Genomic DNA, 21,139 nt, shown 5'->3' on the forward strand with positions numbered 1-21,139 from the left:
GGAGTTTTGGGGGAATTTTGGGAGGATTTGGGGGAAATTTGGGGGATTTTTGGGAGGATTTGGGGGAAATTTGGGGGATTTTTGGGAAATTTGGGGGAATTTTGGGGTAATTTAGGGGAAATTTGGGGGAATTTTGAGTGGATATAGGGAGAATTTTGGGGAATTTTGGGGAAATTTTGGGTGATTTGGGGGAATTTTCGTGATTAGGGAGAATTTTCAGGGATTTTGGGGGAATTTTTCGAGGATTTGAGGGAGTTTTGGGGGAATTTTGGGGGAATTTTGGGGAATTTTGGGACATCTGAGGGATTTTAAGAACATCGGGGAGGTTACCGTTGTCCCGCAGGGGAACTGGAAAATTGGGAAAATGTGGGAAATTTTGGGGGATTTTGGGGATTTTGAGGGGATTTGGGGAGATCCCAGGGGGATTTGGGGGGTCCTGAAGGGTTTTAGGGGTTTTTGAGGGATTTGGGGAATTTGGGGTCCTGGCGAGGATTTGGGATTCTAGAGGGGATTTTGGGTGGATTTGGGGAATTTGGGTATCCTGGGGGGGATTTGGGGGGATTCTGGAGGGGATTTTGGGGGAAGTTTTTGGGGGGATTTTGGGGGATTTCAGGTCCCAATGAGGGGATTTGTGGGGGATTTTGGGGATCCTGAGGGAATTTGGGGGTCTTGGGGTGGAATTTGGGGTGTCCTGGGGGATTTGGGGATTCTAGAGGATTTTGGGGTGTTCTGGGAGATATTTGGGGGTTTTGAGGGGATTTAGGAGGTCCTAGAAGGGATTTGGGGCAATTTTGGGGGGATTTGGGGGAATTTTGGGGAGATTTGGGGAATCCTGGGGAGGTTTGGGGGGATTTGGGGATCCCCAGGGGGATTTGGGGCTGCCAGGGTGATTTTGGGGTGTTTTTGGGGAGTCACAGGGATGACTTTGGGGTATTTTTGGGGGTTCCAGGGCCGGTTTTGGGGTGTTTTGGGGTATTTTTGGGCTGGTTTTGGGGTATTTTTGGGCTGGTTTTGGGGTGATTTGGAGGGTTCTGGGGCTGATTTTGGGGTCCCAGGGCTGGTTTTGGGCTGTTTTTAGGCAGTTTTGGGGATCCCAGGTGTGTTTTTAGGCTGTTTTGGGCAGTTTTTGGCAGTTTTTGGGATCCCAGGTGTGTTTTAGGCAGGTTTTGGGATGTTTTTGGCAGTTTTAAGGCAGTTTTTGGGGTGTTTTAGGCAGTTTTTAGGCTGGTTTTGGGGTCCCAGGGCAGGTTTTGGCAGTTTTTAGGCTAGTTTTGGGCAGTTTTGGCAGTTTTTGGGGTGCTTTGGGCAGTTTTTGGGCCGATTTTCGGCATTTTTTGGGCTGATTTGGGCAGTTTTTAGGCAGTTTTTGGGCAGGTTTTGGGATCCCAGGTATGTTTTTGGAGTCCCAGGGCAGTTTTGGGCTGCTTTTGGGCAGTTTTTGGGCAGTTTTTGGGCAGTTTTTAGGATCCCAGGTATGTTTTTGGGAGTCCCAGGGCAGTTTTGGGCAGTTTTTCGGCTGCTTCTAGGCAGTTTTGGGGTGTTTTGGCAGCCTTTGGGCAGTTTTGGGCAGTTTTTGGGCTGTTTTGGGCAGTTTTTAGGCTGTTTTTGGGGTGGTTTTGGGGTCCCAGGGCAGTTTTTGGCAGTTTTTGGGCAGGTTTTTGGCAGTGTTTGGGGTGTTTTGGGCTCTTTTTGGGCAGTTTTTGGGCAGTTTTTGGGCTGGTTTTGGGCAGTTTTGGGCTGGTTTTGGGGTCTTAGGGCTGTTTTTAGGCAGTTTTGGGGAGTTTTTGGGCTGTTTTTGGCAGTTTTTGGGCTGCTCTGGGCTGTTTTGGGGTCCCAGGGCAGTTTTTGGGCAGTTTTTAGGCAGTTTTTGGGATCCCAGGTGTGGTTTTGGGCTGGTTTTTGGCAGTTTTTGGGGTGCTTTGGGCAGTTTTTGGGCTGCTCTGGGCTGTTTTGGGATCCCAGGGCAGTTTTAGGCAGTTTTTGGGGTGCTTTGGGCTTTTTTGGGGCTGTTCTGGGCAGTTTTTGGGGTTATTTTGGCTGGTTTTGGCTGGTTTTGGGCTGTTTTTGTCAGTTTTTGGGCTGTTTTGGGCAGTTTTTGGGGTTATTTTGGCTATTTTAGTCAGTTTTTGGGCTGTTTTGGGCAGTTTTAGGCTGTTTTGGCAGTTTTTGGGGTGTTTTTGTCAGTTTTTGGCTGTTTTGGCAGTTTTTGGGCTGTTTTGGCAGTTTTTGGGGTGCTTTAGGCTGGTTTTGTCAGTTTTTGGCTGTTTTAGTCAGTTTTTGGCTGTTTTAGTCAGTTTTTGGGGTGTTTTGGTCAGTTTTTGGGCTGTTTTGGTCAGTTTTTGGGCTGTTTTTGTCAGTTTTGGGGTCCCAGGGCAGTTTTTGGGGTGTTTTGGTCAGTTTTTGGGGTGCTTTGGTCAGTTTTTGGGGTGCTTTGGGCTGTTTTAGTCAGTTTTTGGCTGTTTTGGTCAGTTTTTGGGGTGTTTTGGTCAGTTTTTGGCTGTTTTGGGCAGTTTTTGGGGTGTTTCAGTCAGTTTTTGGGGTGCTGACTCCCCGTTTTTGTCCCCAGGAGTTGGCCGAGTGCCACTGGAGCCACACATGGTGCCAGCCCCTCTCCCCGTGTGAGTCTGGGGACACTGGGACCCCCTGGGTGACACTGAGGGTGGCACTGGGGGGTCCCAAAGTCCCCTGGGGTGGCACTGGAGGGTCTTAGGGTGACATTGGGACACCCTGGGTGACACTGAGGGTGACACTGGGGTGACACTGGGGTGTCCCAGAGACCCCTGGGTGACACTGCAGGGTCTTAGGGTGACATTGGGACCCCCTGGGTGACACTGGGGGTCTCAAAATCCCCCTGGGGTGACCCTGGATGGTCCTGGGGTGACACTGGGTGACACTGGGGTGTCCCAAAGTCCCCTGGGGTGGCACTGGGACCCCCTGGGTGACACTGAGGGTGGCACTGGGGTGACACTGGGTGACACTGGGGAGTCCCAAAGTCCCCCTGGGTGACACTGAAGTGTCCCAAAATCCCCCTGGGGTGGCACTGGGGGGTCCTGGGGTGACACTGGGACACCCTGGGTGGCACTGAGGGTGGCACTGGGGTGACACTGGGGTGTCCCAGCAACCCCTGGGTGACACTGGGAGGTCCCAAAATCCCCTGGGTGACACTGGAGGGTCTTAGGGTGACATTGGGACCCCCTGGGTGACACTGAGGGTGACACTGGGGATCCCAAAATCCCCCTGGGTGACACTGGAGGGTCCTGGGGTGGCACTGGGTGCCACTGGGAGGTCCCAGAGACCCCAAGGGTGACACTGAGGATCCCTAAGTCCCCCTGGGTGACACTGGGAGGTCCCCAAGTCCCCCTGGGTGACACTGAAGTGTCCCAAAATCCCCCTGGGGTGGCACTGGGGGGTCCTGGGGTGACATTGGCACCCCTGGGTGGCACTGGGGGTCCCTAAGGGTGACACTGTGGGTCCCAGAGACCCCTGGGTGGCACTTCGGTGACACTGGGGAGGGGGAGGTGACACTGGGGGTCCCAGGGACCTCTTGGGGTGACACTGGAGGGTCCTGGGGTGACACTGGGACCTCCTGGGTGACACTGAGGGGTCCCAAAGTCCCCCTGGGGTGACACTGGGTGGTGGCTCCTGGTCACTGCCAGGTGAGTCCCCAGGTTTGGAGTCCCCAGGTTTGGAGTCCCCAGGTGTCACCCCAGGTGCTCTCAGGTGTCCCCAGGTGTCACCCTAAGTGTCACACTCACGTCCAAGTGTCCCTCAGGTGTTCCCCAGGTATCCCCAGGTGTCCCCAGGTGTCACCCTAAGTGTCACACTCACATCCAAGTTTCCCTCAGGTGTTCCCCAGGTGCTCTCAGGTGTCCCCAAGTGTCCCCAGGTGTCTCAGGTATCCCTACCTGTCCCCAGGTGTCACCCTAGATGCTCTCAGGTGTCCCCAAGTGTCCCTAGCTGTCCCCAGGTGCTCTCAGGTGTCCCCAGGGGTCCCCAGATGTCAGCCCACCTGTCCCCAGGGGTCCCCAGGTGTCTCCAGGTGCTCTCAGGTGTCCCCAGGTGTCCTCCCAGGTATCCCCAGGTGTCCCTACCTGACCCAGGTGTCACCCTAAGTGTCCCCAGGTGTTCCTACCTGTCCCCAGCAGTCCCCAGGTGTTCCCAGGTGTCCCTACCTGTCCCCAGGTGTCACCCTAAGTGTCCCCAGGTGTGCCCAGGTGTCCCCACCTGACCCAGGTGTCCCCCCAAGGTATCCCTAGGTGTCCCCACCTGTCCCCAGGTGTCCCCAGCTGACCCCAGGTGTCCCCAGGTGTTATCCCACCTGACCCCAGGTGTCCCCAGGTGTTATCTCACCTGTCCCCAGCTGCTCTAAGGTGTCCCCAGGCGTCACCCTAAGTGTCGCCAGGTGTCCCCAGCTGTCCCCAGCTGCTCTCAGGTGTCCCCAGGTGTCACTACCTGTCCCCAGGTGTCACTCTAAGTGTCTCCAGCTGCTCTCAGGTGCCCCCAGGTGTCCCCAGGTGTTATCTCACCTGTCCCCAGCTGTCCCTACCTGTCCCCACCTGTCCACAGGTGTCCCTACCTGTTCCCAGGTGTTACCCCACCTGTCCCCAGCTGCTCTCAGGTGTCCCCAGGTGTCCCCCCCAGGTATCCCCAGGTGTCCCCACCTGACCCAGGTGTCCCCCCAAGGTGTCCCTAGGTGTCCCTATCTGTCCCCAGGTGTCACCCCACCTGACCCCAGGTGTCCCCAGGTGCTCTCAGGTATCCCCAGGTGTCCCCACCTGACCCAGGTGTTCTCTCTCTCTCTCTCTCCCAGCCGCACGTTCTCGCTGGAGGATTTCGAGATCGGTCGCCCGCTGGGCAAGGGCAAGTTCGGCAATGTCTACCTGGCCAGGGAGCGCAGCTCGGGCTTCCTGGTGGCTCTCAAGGTGCTCTTCAAGTCCCAGGTGGAGCAGGAGGGGGTGGAGCACCAGCTGAGGAGGGAGATCGAGATCCAGGCGCACCTCAGGTACGCCTGGGATACACCTGGGGAGGGATAAACACACCTGGGATACACCTGGGATACATCTATGAGGGATAAATACATCTGAGACACACCTGTGACACACCTGAGATACACCTGGGATACACCTGGGGAGAGACAAACACATCTAGGGAGGGAAAAACACACCTGGGATACACCTGGGAGGGGGTGGAGCACCAGCTGAGGAGGGAGATCGAGATCCAGGCGCACCTCAGGTACACCTGGGATACACCTGGGGAGGGATAAACACACCTGGGATACATCTGGGGGGAGAAAAATACACCTGGGATACACCTGGGGAGGGATAAATACACCTGGGATACACCTGAGATACACCTGGGATGGATAAACACACCTGGGATACACCTGAGACACACCTGAGATACACCTGGGATACACCTGGGGAGATAAAAACACACCTGGGATACACCTGGGGAGGGATAAACACACCTGGGATACACCTGAGATACACCTGAGGGGATAAACACACCTGAGATACACCTGGGGAGGGGGTGGAGCACCAGCTGAGGAGGGAGATCGAGATCCAGGCGCACCTCAGGTGAGGGAAACACACCTGGGGAGGGATAAACACACCTGGGATACACTTGGGGATGGATAAACACACCTGGGGAGAGAAAAACACACCTGGGGAGGGGAAAACACACCTGGGATACACCTGAGATACACCTGGGATACACCTGAGATATACCTGGAGAGGGAAAAACACACCTGAGATACACCTGGGGAGGGATAAATACATCTGAGGCACACCTGTGACACACCTGAGATACACCTGAGGGGGGAAAAACCTACCTGGGATACACCTGGAGAGGGGAAAGCACACCTGGGGAAGGATAAACACACCTGGGATACACCTGGGGAGGGGAAAGCACACCTGGACACACCTGGGGGGCTCAGTTTCGGGGTTGAGGTCCTTTGGGTGGCACTGGGACAAATCCTGGGATGATTTTGGGGTCCCAATTTGGGTTGGGGTCTCATTTTGGGGTTCCTGGGATGATTTTGGGATCCCTGGCAGGAATTTGGAGTCCCAAATTTGGGTTTGGGGTCTCATTTTTGGGGTCATTGGAATGATTTTGGGATCCTGGGAGGAATTTGGGGTCCCAATTTGGGTTTGGAGTCTCATTTTGGGATCCTTGGGGTGAATTTGGGATCCCTGGGAGGAATTTGGGGTCCCAAATTCGGGTTTGGGGTCTCATTTTGGGATTCCTGGGATGATTTTGGCGTCCCTGGGGTGATTTTGGGGTCCCAGTTCGGGGTTGGGGTCTCATTTTGGGGTCATTTGGGGGAAAAATCCGGGGAGATTTTGGGGTCCCTGGGATGAATTTGGGATTCCTGGGAGGGATTTGGGGTCCCAATTTGGGTTTGGGGTCTCATTTTGGGGTCCCTGGGATGATTTTGGGATTCTTGAGGAAGTTTTGGGACCCCTGGGATGAATTTGGGGTCCCAAGTTTGGTTTGGGGTCTCATTTTGGGGACATTTGGGGAAAAATCCTGGGAGAATTTGGGATTCCTGAGGGAGATTTGGGATTCTGGGGTGATTTTGGGGTCACAAATTTGGGTTGGGGTCTCATTTTCAGGGTCCCTGGGTTCAATTTGGGGTCCCTGGGAGGAATTTGGGGTCCCAATTTGGGTTTGGGGTCTCCTTTTGGGGTCCCTGGGATGAATTTGGGATCCCTGGGGTGAATTTAGAATCCCTGGGATGATTTTGGGATTCTTGAGGAAGTTTTGGGACCCCTGGGATGAATTTGGGGTCCCAAATTCAGGTTTAGGGTCTCATTTTGGGGTCCCTGGGGTGATTTTGGGATTCCTGAGGAAGTTTTGGGGTTCCTGGGATGATTTTGGGATCCCTGGGGGCAATTTGGGATTCCTGAGGAAGTTTTGGGATCCCTGGGTTCAATTTGGGGTCCCAAATTTGGGTTTGGGGTCTCATTTTGGGGTTCCTGGGATGATTTTGGGATCCCTGGCAGGAATTTGGAGTCCCAAATTTGGGTTTGGGGTCTCATTTTTGGGGTCTTTGGGATGATTTTGGGATCACTGGGGTGATTTTGGGGTCCCAATTTGGGTTTGGGGTCTCATTTTTGGGGTCATTGGAATGATTTTGGGATCCTGGGAGGAATTTGGGGTCCCAATTTGGGTTTGGAGTCTCATTTTGGGATCCTTGGGGTGAATTTGGGATCCCTGGGAGGAATTTGGGGTCCCAAATTCGGGTTTGGGGTCTCATTTTGGGATTCCTGGGATGATTTTGGCGTCCCTGGGGTGATTTTGGGGTCCCAGTTCGGGGTTGGGGTCTCATTTTGGGGTCATTTGGGGGAAAAATCCTGGGAGAATTTGGGGTCCCTGTGGTGAATTTGGGGTCCCAATTCGGGTTTGGGGTCTCATTTTTGGGATCCCTGGGGTGATTTTGGGATTCCTGAGGAAGTTTTAGGATCCCTGGGATGATTTTGGAGTCCCAAATTTGAGTTTGGGTCTCATTTTTGGGGTCTTTGGGATGAATTTGGGATTCCTGAGGAAGTTTTGGGATCCCTGGGATGATTTTGGGGTCCCAAATTCGGGTTTGGGGTCTCATTCTGGGATTCCTGAGGAAGTTTTGGGCTCCCTGGGATGATTTTGGGGTCCCAAATTTGGGGTTTTGGCTCCCCAGGCACCCCAACGTGCTGCGGCTCTACAACTATTTCCACGACCGACGGCGAGTTTTCCTCATCCTGGAATTTGCGCCCAGAGGAGAACTCTACAAGGAGCTGCAGCGCTGCCGGCGGCTGGACAGCACCAGGACGGCCACGGTGAGACCCCAAACCCCAAAAATCACCCCAAAAATGGACTCGGCGACCCCAAAAACCCCAAAAATGGACTCGGGGACCCCAAAAACCTCAAAATCGCCTCAAAAATCAGCCCAGAAACCCCAAAATCACCTCAAAAATCATCCCAAAAACCAACTCAGGGACCTCAAAATCACCCCATAAGTCAAGTTAGGGACCCAAAATCCCAAAAATCACCCCAAAAATGGACTCAGCGACCCCAAAAACCCCAAAATCGCCTCAAAAATCACCCCAAAAATCCCCAAATCATCCCAAAAACTCTCAAATCACCCCATAAATCATCCCAAAAACCAACTCAGGGACCCCAAAATCACCCCAAAAGTTATGACAGGGACCCCAAATACCAAAAATCACCCCAAAAATGGAGTCGGCGACCCCGAAAACCCCAAAAATAGACTCGGGGACCCCAAAAACCCCAAAATTGCCTCAAAAATCAGACCAGAAACTGCAAAATCACCTCAAAAATCATCCCAAAAACCGACTCAGGGACCTCAAAATCACCTCAAAAACTAACTCAGGGACCCCAAATCCCAAAAATCACCCCAAAAATGGACTCAGGGACCCCAAAAACCCCAAAATCGCCTCAAAAATCAGTTCAGAAACCCCAAAATCACCCCAAAAACACTCAAATCACCCCATAAATCATCCCAAAAACCAACTCAGGGACCTCAAAATCACCCCAGAAGTCGAGTCAGGGACCACAAATCCCAATAATCACCCCAAAAATAGACTCAGTGACCCCAAAAACCCCAATACGAATTCAGGGACCCTGAAAACCTCAAAATTGCCCCTAAAAACCCAAAAATCACCCTAAAAACCACCCCTGAATCACCCCAAAAAGCCCCAAAACACCCCAAAAATGGACTCAGCAACCCCAAAACCCCAAAATCGCCTCCAAAAACCCCAAAATCACCCAAAACCCACCCTGAAATCAATCCAAAAAAACCTACTTGGGGACCTCAAAAAATCAACTCAGGGACCCCAAAAACCCCAAAATCACCCTAAAAACCACCCCAGAATCACCCCAAGAACCCCCAAATCACCCCAAAAATGAACTCAGCGACCCCAAAAACCCTCCAGGGACCCCAAAACCCACCCCTGAAACCCCAAAATCACCCCAAAATCACCCAAAACCTCGGGCAGAGCTCTACAAGGAGCTGCAGCGCTGCCGGCGGCTGGACAGCACCAGGACAGCCACAGTGGGACCCCAAAACTGCCCCAAACCCCAAAAATCACCCCAAAAATGGACTCAGCGACCCCAAAAACCCCAAAAATGGACTCGGGGACCCTGAAAACCTCAAAATCGCCTCAAAAATGAAACCAAAACCCAAAACTCCATAAATGATCCCAAAAACCAACCAGGGAGCCCAAATCAGGCCAAAGTCAGGCATGGAAACCCAAAAATTACCCCAAAAATGAACTCAGTGACCCCAAAAACCCCAAAATCCCAAAAATCCCCCAAAATCCAAAATCACCCCAAAAACACCAAAAACCCCATAAATCATCCCAAAAACCAACTAAGACCTGAAAACACCCCAAAATCAAGTGAGGGACCCAAAATCCCAAAAATGACCCCAAAAATGAACTCAGCCACCCCAAAAACCCCAAAAAAACCCACCCTGAGAACCCAAAAAACCCCAAAAAATGCCATAAAAAAACCCAAAAAACCCACAAAAATCCCATAAAAAACCAAAAAAACCTGACCTGATAGGAACTACAGCCTCAGCCTGGAGGCCAAATCGGGTATGGGAGACAGAAAATTACCCCAAAAATGAGTTCTGTGACCCCAAAAACCCCAAAAAACCACCCTGGGAACCCAAAAAAACCCAACCTGGGAACCCAAAAACCTCAAAAATCCCCAAAGAAAACCCTCAAAATGCCATAAAAACCCCAAAAAACTGACCTGGCAGCCCCAAATTGGGTATGGGAGCCAGAAAATGACCCCAAAAATGAGCTCAGCCACCCCAAAAACCCCAAAAAACCACCCTGGGAACCCAAAAAAACCCAAAAAAATGCCATAAAAAACCCAAAAAACCCACAAAAATCCCATAAAAAACCAAAAAAAACTGACCTGATAGGAACTACAGCCTCAGCCTGGAGGCCAAATCGGGTATGGGAGACAGAAAATGACCCCAAAAATGAGCTCAGCCACCCCAAAAACCCCAAAAAACCACCCTGGGAACCCAAAAAACCCCAAAAAACCAAAAAAAAACCCCAAAAACCATCATAGAAACCCCAAAAATCCACCCTGGCAGTAACCACAGCCTGAGCCTGGAGGCCAAATCGGGTATGGAAACCCAAAAATGACCCCAAAAATGAGCTCAGCCACCCCAAAAACCCCAAAAAACCAAAAATTTAAAAAAAATCCCCCCAAAAAACTGACTTAGGAGCCTCAAAAACCACAAAAATCACCATAAAACCCCAAAAATCTGACCTGGCAGTAACCACAGCCTCAGCCTGGAGGCCAAATTGGGTATGGAAACCCAAAAATGAACTCAGCGACCCCAAAAACCCCAAAAATGGAATCAGCAACCCCAAAATCACCTCAAAAATGAACTCGGGGACCTCAAAAACCCCAAAATCACCCCAAAAAACCCCCAAATCACCCCAAAAATGAACTTAGCGACCCCAAAAACCCCCAAATCACCCCAAAAATCGACTCAAGGACTCCAAAAACCCCAAAATCATCCCAAATCACCCCATAAATCATCCCAAAAACCAATGCAGGGACCCCAAAATCACCCCAAAAGTCAAGTCAGGGACCCCAAATCCCAAAAATCACCCCAAAAATGGACTCAGCGACCCCGAAAACCCCAAAATCGTCTCAAAAATCAGCTCAGAAACCCCAAAATCACCCCAAAAACACTCAAATCACCCCATAAATCATCCCAAAAACCAACTCAGGGACCTCAAAATCACCCCAAAAGTCAAGTTAGGGACCCAAAATCCCAAAAATCACCCCAAAAATGGAGTCGGTGACCCCGAAAACCCCAAAAATGAACTCAGGGACCCCAAAAACCTCAAAATAGTCTCCAAAAACCTCAAAAATCAACCCAGAAACCCCAAAATCACCTAAAAAATCAGCCCAAAAACCAACTCAGGGACCTCAAAATCACCCTAAAAGTCAAGTTAGGGACCCAAAATCCCAAAAATCACCCCAAAAATGGAGTCGGTGACCCCGAAAACCCCAAAAATGGGCTCGGGGACCCCAAAAACCTCAAAAATCAGCCCAAAAATGAACTCGGGGAACTTAAAAACTGCCAAAACCACCCCTAGAAACCCCAAAATCACCCTAAAAATCACCCCTGAATCACCCCAAAAAACCCCAAATCACCTCAAAAATGAACTCAGGGACCCCAAAAACCCCAAAATAACCCCAAAATCACCTCAAAAATCATCCCAAAAACCCCAAAATCACCCCAAAAATGGACTCAGTGGCCCTGAAACCCCCAAAATCACCCCAAAAACCAACTCAGGGACCCCAAAACCACCAAAATAACCCCAAAATCACCCCTGAATCACCCCAAAAACCCCCAAATCACCCCAAAAATGGACTCAGGGACCCCAAAAATTCCAAAATCGCCTCAAAAAACCACCCTGAAATCACCCCAAAAACTCCTAAATCACCCCAAAAATTTACTCAGGGACCTCAAAACCCCAAAAATCACCCCAAAAAATGGAATCAGGGACCCCAAAAACCCCAATATGAACTCAGGGACCCCGAAAACCCCAAAATCACTTACAAAAACCCCAAAATCACCTCAAAAATCAGCCCAGAAACCCCAAAATCACCTCAAGAATCACCCCAGGAATGAACTCAGGGACCTCAAAAACCCCAAAATCGCCCCAAAAAAACCCCAAATCACCCCAAAAATGAACTCAGGGACCCAAAAACCCAAAAATAACCCCAAAGAATCTACCTGGGGACCCCAAAAACCCCCAAATCATCCCAAAAACCCACTCAGGGACCTCAAAATCACCCCAAAAACTAACTCAGGGACCTCAAAACACCTGGGTGGGATTTGGGGGTTTTGGGACCCAAGGAATCCATTTTTGGGGTCCCCAGGTCCATTTTTGGGGTCCCCAGGTCGATTTTTGGGATCCCTGAGTCCATTTTCGGGGTCCCTAACCCCAAATTTTGTCACCTGCTGGAGGCACAAATCATCAGGGGAATTTTGCGATCTCAGTGAGTTTTGGGGTCACCTGGAGGTTTTTTGGGCACACCTGGCGGGTTTCTGGGGGTTTTGGGACCCAAGGAATCCATTTTTGGGGTCCCCAGGTCGATTTTTGGGGTCCCCAGGTCAATTTTGGGGACCTTTGCGAGGTTTTTCGGGTGTCCTGAGTCCCTCAAATAATCTTCTCCAGGTGTTCCACGTCATCCACACCTGGGGGATTTGGGGTCACCTGGGGAGATTTGGGGTTTTGGGATCCAAGGAATCCATTTTTGGGGTCCCCGAGTCCATTTTTGGGGTCCCTGGGTCAATTTTTGGGGTCCCTGAGTCCATTTTTGGGATCTCTGAGTCCATTTTCGGGGTCCCTAACCCCAAATTTTGTCACCTGGAGGCACAAATCATATGGGGAATTTTGCGATCTCAGTCAGTTTTGGGGTCACCTGGGGTTTTTTTGGGGACACCTGGGGGGTTTTGGGGGTTTTGGGACCCCTGGAATCCATTTTTGGGGTCCCCGAGTCCATTTTTGGGGTCCCCGAGTCCATTTTTGGGGTCCCCAGGTCGATTTTTGGGATCTCTGAGTCCATTTTCGGGGTCCCTAACCCCAAATTTTGTCACCTGGAGGCACAAATCATCACAGGAATTTTGGGATCTCACTGAGTTTTGGGGTCACCTGGAGGTTTTTTGGGAACCCCTGGTGGGGATTTGGGGGTTTTGGGACCCCTGGAATCCATTTTTGGGGTCCCCAGGTCGATTTTTGGGGTCCCCAGGGTGGTTTTGGGGACCCCTTGCAAGGTTTTTGGAGTGTCCTGAGTCCCTCAAATAATCTTCTCCAGGTGTTCCATGTCATCCACACCTGGGGGATTTGGGGTCACCTGGGTGGGATTTGGGGGTTTTGGGACCCAAGGAATCCATTCTTGGGGTCCCCCAGTCCATTTTTCGGGTTCCTGGGTCAATTTTTGGGGTTCCCAGGTCGATTTTTGGGATCCCTGAGTCAATTTTCGGGGTCCCTAACCCCAAATTTTGTCACCTGCTGGAGGCACATATCATCAGGGGAATTTTGGGGTCTCACTGAGTTTTGGGGACACCTGGAGGTTTTTTGGGAACCCCTGGTGGGGTTTTGGAGGTTTTGGGACCCCTGGAATCCATTTTTGGGGTCCCCAGGTCGATTTTGGGGTCCCTGGATGGTTTTGGGGTTCCCTGAATCTCCCAAATCCCCTCCAGGTGTTTCCCTTGTCCCAAAATCTCAGACAATCCCGTGGGGATTTGGGGTCACCTGTGTGAGATTTGGGGGTTTTGGGACCCAAGGAATCCATTTTTGGGGTCCCCGAGTCCATTTTTGGGGTCCCCAGGTCGATTTTGGGTCCCTCGAGTAGGATTTTGGGGTTCCCCTGAGCCCCCAAAACCTCCCCACACCCCAAATATTCCTATGGGATTTCCCCACATCACCCAAAACTGGGGGGAATTTTGGGGACACCTGGTGGGATTTGGGGACACCTGGGGGGGATTTGGGGGTTTTGGGACCCAAGGAATCCATTTTTGGGGTCCCCAAGTCCATTTTTGGGGTCCCTGGAAGGATTTTGGGGTCCCTGGATGGTTTTGGGTTTCCCTGAATCTCCCAAATCTCCTCCAGGTGTTTCCCTTGTCCCAAAATCTCAGACAATCCCATGGGGATTTGGGGTCACCTGGGTGGGATTTGGGGGTTTTGGGACCCAAGGAATCCATTTTTGGGGTCCCCGAGTCCATTTTTGGGGTCCCTGAGTCCATTTTTGGGGTCGCCAGGTCCATTTTTGGGGTCCCTAACCCCAAATTTGGGCAGCTGATGGAGGAGCTGCTGCCCCACAGATCACAAATCATCAGGAATTTTGGGACCTCAGTGAGTTTTGGGGTCACCTGGAGGTTTTTTGGGGTCACCTGGTGGGAATTTGGGGGTTTTGGGACCCCCCGAGTCCATTTTTGGGGTCCCCGAGTCGATTTTTGGGCTCCCTAACCCCAAATTTGGCAGCTGATGGAGGAGCTGCTGCCCCACAGATCACAAATCATCAGGAATTTTGGGATCTCACTGAGTTTTGGGGTCACCTGGAGGTTTTTTGGGAACCCCTGGTGGGTTTCTGGGGGTTTTGGGACCCCCCGAGTCCATTTTTGGGGTCCCCGAGTCCATTTTCGGTCTCCCTAACCCCAAATTTGGGCAGCTGATGGAGGAGCTGCTGCCCCACAGATCACAAATCATCAGGAATTTTGGGATCTCAGTGAGTTTTGGGGTCACCTGGAGGTTTTTTGGGCACACCTGGCGGGTTTCTGGGGGTTTTGGGACCCCCGGAATCCATTTTTGGGGTCCCCAGGTCGATTTTTGGGGTCCCCAGGTCAATTTTGGGGACCTTTGCGAGGTTTTTCGGGTGTCCTGAGTCCCTCAAATAATCTTCTCCAGGTGTTCCACGTCATCCACACCTGGGGGATTTGGGGTCACCTGGGGAGATTTGGGGTTTTGGGATCCAAGGAATCCATTTTTGGGGTCCCCGAGTCCATTTTTGGGGTCCCTGGGTCAATTTTTGGGGTCCCTGAGTCCATTTTTGGGATCTCTGAGTCCATTTTCGGGGTCCCTAACCCCAAATTTTGTCACCTGGAGGCACAAATCATATGGGGAATTTTGCGATCTCAGTCAGTTTTGGGGTCACCTGGGGTTTTTTTGGGGACACCTGGGGGGTTTTGGGGGTTTTGGGACCCCTGGAATCCATTTTTGGGGTCCCCGAGTCCATTTTTGGGGTCCCCGAGTCCATTTTTGGGGTCCCCAGGTCGATTTTTGGGATCCCTGAGTCCATTTTCGGGGTCCCTAACCCCAAATTCTGTCACCTGCTGGAGGCACAAATCATCAGGGGAATTTTGGGATCTCAGTCAGTTTTGGGGTCACCTGGAGGTTTTTTGGGCACACCTGGTGGGGTTTTGGGGGTTTTGGGACCCCTGGAGTCCATTTTTGGGGTCCCCAGGTCGATTTTTGGGCTCCCTAACCCCAAATTTGGGCAGCTGATGGAGGAGCTGCTGCCCCACAGATCACAAATCATCAGGAATTTTGGGATCTCAGTCAGTTTTGGGGTCACCTGGAGGTTTTTTGGGGTCACCTGGGTGGGATTTTGGGGGTTTTGGGACCCCCGGAATCCATTTTTGGGGTCCCCGAGTCCATTTTCGGTCTCCCTAACCCCAAATTTGGGCAGCTGATGGAGGAGCTGCTTCCTCAAAGGTCCCAAATCATCAGGGGAATTTTGGGATCTCAGTCAGTTTTGGGGTCACCTGGAGGTTTTTTGGGGTCACCTGGGTGGGATTTTGGGGGTTTTGGGACCCCTGGAATCCATTTTTGGGGTCCCCGAGTCGATTTTCGGGCTCCCTAACCCCAAATTTTGTCACCTGCTGGAGGAGCTGCTACCCCAAAGGTCCCAAATCATCAGGGGAATTTTGGGATCTCAGTCAGTTTTGGGGTCACCTGGAGGTTTTTTGGGGTCACCTGGGTGGGATTTTGGGGGTTTTGGGACCCAAGGAATCCATTTTTTGGGGTCCCCGAGTCGATTTTTGGGCTCCCTAACCCCAAATTTGGCAGCTGATGGAGGAGCTGGCCGACGCCCTGCTGTACTGCCACGGCCGCAAGGTGATCCACCGCGACATCAAACCTGAGAACCTCCTGCTCGGCCTCAAGGGGGAGCTGAAGATCGCCGACTTCGGCTGGTCCGTGCACGCGCCCTCGCTCAGGTGAGACACCTGGGACAGGTGGGACACACCTGGGACACACCTGGGGACACCTGGGACAGGTGAGACACACCTGGGGACACCTGGGATACACCTGGGACAGGTGAGACACACCTGGACACACCTGGGACAGGTGAGACACACCTGGGAGGGGTTATGGGACTGGAAATGGTTAAAAATGGCTGACTTCGGCTGGTCCGTGCACGCGCCCTTGCTCAGGTGAGACACCTGGGACAGGTGGGACACACCTGGGACACACCTGGGACACACCTGGGAGGGGTTATGAGGCTTTAATTGGGGGTTATGGGGCTGGAAATGGTTAAAAATAGCCGATTTCGGCTGGTCTCACCTGGTGCTCACACCTGGACAGGTGAGACACACCTGGGACACACCTGGGGACGTCTGGGAGGAGTTATGGGGCTTTAATTGGGGGTTAAGGGGCTGGAAAGGGTTAAAAATGGCCGATTTTGGGTGCTCTGTGCACAGCCCTCGCTCAGGTGAGTCTGACACACCTGGGACAGGTGAGACACACCTGGGGGAATCTCTGCAGGCTCTAGGAGGTCCCCAGGTGTGCCCAGGTGTGTTTTGCCCCCCAGACTCCACCTGTTCTGTGGAAGCCTCGGTTACCTGGGCACAGGTGTGGGCTCTAGAAAGTTCTGTGGGATTCTATGGCTGTCCAGGTGACCCTCAGGTGTGCTCAGGTGTGCTCCAGATGCCACACCCTGTGTGGAAACCTCAGTCACCTGGGGACAGGTGTGCAGTCTATGAAATTGTATGACTTTCTCCGGGTTTCTATGGGGTTCTAGAGGTTTCTATGGCTGCCCAGGTGTGCCCAGGTGTGCTCAGGTGTGTTCCAGATGCTACACCCTGTGTAGGACCCTCAGTTACCTGGGCACAGGTGTGACATCTCTGGGTTTCTATGATGTTCTATGGGTTTCCATGAAGTTCTATGGGTTTCTATGACTATCCAGGTGTGCCCAGGTGTGCTCAGGTGTGTTTTCTCCCCAGACGTCGCACCTTGTGCGGCACTCTGGACTACCTGGGCACACCTGTGAAGTTCCATGAGGTTCTATGGGTTTCTATGGGCTCTGGGTGTGTCTGTGACCTGCCCAGGTGTGCTCAGGTGTTCTCAGGTGTGTTTTCTCCCCAGACGTCGCACCTTGTGTGGCACTCTGGACTACCTGGGCACAGGTGTTGGGTTTCTATGGATTTCCATGAAGTTCTATGGAGTTCTCTGACCTCTCCAGGTGTGTCCAGGTGTGCTCAGGTGTGTTTTTCTCCCCCAGACGTCACACCTTGTGCGGCACTCTGGACTACCTGGGCACACCTGTGGGGTTCTGTGAGGTTCTATGGGTTTTTATGGTTGTTCAGGTGATCCCCAGGTGTGCTCAGGTGTGTTTTCCCCCCAGACGTCGCACCTTGTGCGGCACTCTGGACTACCTGGGCACACCTGTGAAGTTCTATGGGTTTCTATGGGCTCTGGGTGTGTCTGTGACCTGTCCAGGTGTGCTCAGGTGATCCCCAGGTGTACTCAGGTGTGTTTCAGGTGTCAAACCCTGTGCAGAACCCTCGATTACCTGGAGACAGGTGTGAAGTTCTATGAAGTTCTATGAGGTTCTATGGGTTTCTATGGGCTCTGGGTGTGTCTGTGACCTGCCCAGGTGATCCCCAGGTGTGCTCAGGTGTGTTTTCCCCCCAGACGTCGCACCTTGTGCGGCACTCTGGACTACCTGCCCCCCGAGATGGTGGAGGGCGGCGGCCATGACGAGAAGGTGGACCTGTGGTGTCTGGGCGTCCTGTGCTACGAGCTGCTGGCCGGCCACCCGCCCTTCGAGAGTCCCTCTGCCGCCGACACCTACCGCAGGATAACTCAGGTGAGTCACCTGCGCACACCTGGCACACCTGAGCCCCAAAAAACCCTGAAATTCCAAAAAAAATCCCTGTTAAAATGAGCCAAACTGAGCCCAAACTGCCCAAAAACTGCCCCAAAACCCATCTGCCGCCAATACCTACCGCAGGATAACTCAGGTGAGTCACCTGCGCACACCTGGGCAATGAAACACCTGAAATCCCCAAAAAAATCCCTGTGAAAATGAGCCAAACTGAGCCAAAACTGAGACCAAAAACTGCCCCAAATCCACTCTGTGGCTGATAGCTACCGCAGGATAACTCAGGTGAGTCACCTGGGCACACCTGGGTGCTGAAATCCCCAAAAAAATCCCCAAAAATCCCTGTGAAAATGAGCCAAACTGAGCCAAAATCACCCAAAAACTGCCCCAAAATCAGCCAAACCTGACCCAAAGCCCTTCTGCTGCTGATACCTGCCGCAGGATCACCCAGGTGAGCTCACCTGGGCACACCTGAGTCCCAAAAAACCCTGAAATCCCAAAACAATCCCTGTTAAAATGAGCCAAACTGAGCCAAAACTGCCCAAAAAACTGCCCCAAATCCACTCTGTGGCTGATAGCTACTGGAGAATAACTCAGGTGAGTCACCTGGGCACACCTGGGCAATGAAACACCTGAAATCCCAAAAAAATCCCTGTTAAAATGAGCCAAACTGAGCCAAAATCACCCAAATCTGCCCCAAACTGACCAAAATTCCCCTTCTGCTGCTGATACCTGCCACAGGATAACTCAGGTGAGTCACCTGGGCACACCTGGGCACACCTGGGTGCTGAAATCCCCAAAAAATCCCTGTTAAAATGAGCCAAACTGAGCCAAAACTGCCCCAAAATCACCCAAATCTGACCCAAAGCCCTTCTGCTGCTGATACCTACCGCAGGATAACTCAGGTGAGCTCACCTGGGCACACCTGAGTCCCAAAAAACCCTGAAATCCCAAAACAATCCCTGTTAAAATGAGCCAAACTGAGTCCAAACTGCCCAAAAACTGCCCCAAATCCACTCTGTGGCTGATAGCTACTGGAGAATAACTCAGGTGAGTCACCTGGGCACACCTGGGACATGAAACACCTGAAATCCCAAAAAAAAATCCCCAAAAATCCCTGTTAAAATGAGCCAAACTGAGCCAAAACTGCCCCAAAATCACCCAAACTGAGCTCACCTGTGCTCACCTGGTCTCACCTGAACTTACCTGACCTCACCTGGGCTCACCTGTCCTATCCATTCCTGCTCTCACCTGGTCTCACCTGTCCCATCCCCAGGTGGATCTGTACTTCCCCCCCATCCCTGAGCTCACCTGACCTCACCTGAGCTCACCTGTGCTCTCCATCCCTGAGCTACCCTGAGCTCAACTGGTCTCACCTGAGCTCACCTGGTCCCACCTGAGCTCCCCTGGTCTCACCTGAGCTCACCTCCCCTCATCCCTGGGCTCACCTGAGCTCACCTGTCCCCCCCATCCCTGAACTCACCTGAGCTCACCTGTCCCCTTCACCTGAACTCACCTGTCCTCTCAATTCCTGAGCTCACCTGAGCTCACCTGTCCTTCCATCCCTGCTCTCCCCTGGTCTCACTTGAACTCACCTGGTCTCACCTGTTCCCTCCATCCCTGGGCTCCCCTGGTCTCACCTGTCTCACCTGGTCTCACCTGTCCATCCCCAGGTGGATCTGCACTTCCCCCCATCCCTGAACTCACCTGGTCTCACCTGTCCCCTTCACCTGATCTCCCCTGCTCTCTCCTGGTCTCACCTGTCCTCACCTGTCTCACCTGTCCCCTCCATTCCTGAGCTCCCCTGGTCTCACCTGTCTCACCTGCTCTCCCCTAGTCTCACCTGTCTCCCATGATCTCCCCTGAACTCACCTCTCTCCTCTGTCTCACCTGTCCCCATCCATTCCCCAGGTGGATCTGCACTTCCCCCCATCCCTGGTCTCACCTGTCTCACCTGTCCCCTCCATCCCTGAACTCCCCTGCTCTCTCCTGTCCCCATTTCCCAGGTGGATCTGCACTTCACCCCATCCCTGAACTCACCTGGTCTCCCCTGGGTGGCTCTGAGGGGGTTCAGGTGATCCCCAGGTGTGGTTACCTGTCCTCACCTGTCTCACCTGTCCATTCCCCAGGTGGATCTGCACTTCCCTCCCATCCCTGAGCTCACCTGAGCTCCCCTGGTCTCACCTGAACTCACCTGTCTCCTCCATTCCTGATCTCACCTGGTCTCACCTGTCTCACCTGCTCTCCCCTAGTCTCCCCTGATCTCCCCTGAACTCACCTGTCCTCACCTGTCCCCATCCATTCCCCAGGTGGATCTGCACTTCCCCCATCCCTGAGCTCACCTGGTCTCACCTGGGTGGCTCTGAGGGGGTTCAGGTGATCCCCAGGTGTGCCCAGGTAACTCCCAGGTGTGGTTACCTGTCCTCACCTGTCTCACCTGTCCGTTCCCCAGGTGGATCTGTACTTCCCCCCATCCCTGAGCTCACCTGAGCTCCCCTGCTCTCACCTGAACTCACCTGTCCCCTCCATTCCTGGTCTCACCTGCTCTCCCCTAGTCTCACCTGTCTCACCTTTCTCCTCCATTCCTGATCTCCCCTGGTCTCACCTGTCTCACCTGTCCATTCCCCAGGTGGATCTGCACTTCCCCCCATCCCTGAACTCACCTGTCTCACCTGGTCTCACTTGATCTCCCCTGGTCTCACCTGAGCTCACCTCACTCCCCATGTCTCACCTGTTCCCTCCATTCCTGATCTCCCCTGCTCTCACCTGGTCTCACCTGTCTCACCTGTCCATCCCCAGGTGGATCTGCACTTCCCCACATCCCTGAACTCACCTGAACTCCCCTGAACTCACCTGAACTCACCTGTTCCCTCCATTCCTGATCTCCCCTGCTCTCACCTGTCTCACCTGTCCATCCCCAGGTGGATCTGCACTTCACCCCATCCCTGAACTCACCTGAACTCCCCTGGGTGGCTCTGAGGGGGTTCAGGTGATCCCCAGGTGTGGTTACCTTTCCTCACCTGTCTCACCTGTCCATCCCCAGGTGGATCTGCACTTCCCTCCATCCCTGAGCTCACCTGAGCTCCCCAGGTCTCACCTGAACTCACCTGTCCCCTCCATCCCTGATCTCCCCTGGTCTCTACCTGCTCTCTCCTGCTCTCACCTGTCCTCACCTGTCTCACCTGTCCATCCCCAGGTGGATCTGCACTTCCCCCCCCACATCCCCGAGGGCGCTCGCGATTTGATCCGGAAGCTTCTGCAGAAAGTCCCCGGGCAGCGACTGCCGCTGAGGGGGGTGTTGGGTCACCCCTGGGTCAGGGGTCACTCCAGGAGGGTCCTGCCGCCCGGCTACTGCCCGTCCTGACACCTGAGACTCACCTGAGACTCACCTGGAATCACCCCAAAAATCCCTGAACCTCTGAGACCCCAAAATCCCCAAAAAACACCCTGAAATCCCTGAAAAAAAAACCAAAATCCCCTAAAATGTGCCCAA

The 21,139-nt window shown here is 52.9% G+C and overlaps 1 protein-coding gene across 1 annotated transcript in view; it reads left to right on the plus strand.

Moving 5' to 3' along the window:
• The window catches only part of LOC146423025 (aurora kinase B-like), a 21,701-nt gene extending 562 nt beyond the window's left edge, over positions 1 to 21,139 (plus strand). The window contains exons 2-6 of the mRNA XM_085045053.1: positions 4,785 to 5,002; positions 7,679 to 7,817; positions 15,612 to 15,760; positions 17,457 to 17,631; positions 20,843 to 21,139. Coding sequence (XP_084901179.1) covers positions 4,785 to 5,002; positions 7,679 to 7,817; positions 15,612 to 15,760; positions 17,457 to 17,631; positions 20,843 to 21,010 — 849 coding nt within the window. The 3' untranslated portion in view covers positions 21,011 to 21,139. The remainder of the gene's footprint in view (positions 1 to 4,784; positions 5,003 to 7,678; positions 7,818 to 15,611; positions 15,761 to 17,456; positions 17,632 to 20,842) is intronic.

The sequence above is a fragment of the Lichenostomus cassidix genome, unplaced genomic scaffold, assembly GCF_008360975.1.
Source record: "Lichenostomus cassidix isolate B80296 unplaced genomic scaffold, HeHo_3.0 HiC_scaffold_34, whole genome shotgun sequence".
NCBI classification, from domain to species: Eukaryota; Metazoa; Chordata; class Aves; order Passeriformes; family Meliphagidae; genus Lichenostomus; species Lichenostomus cassidix.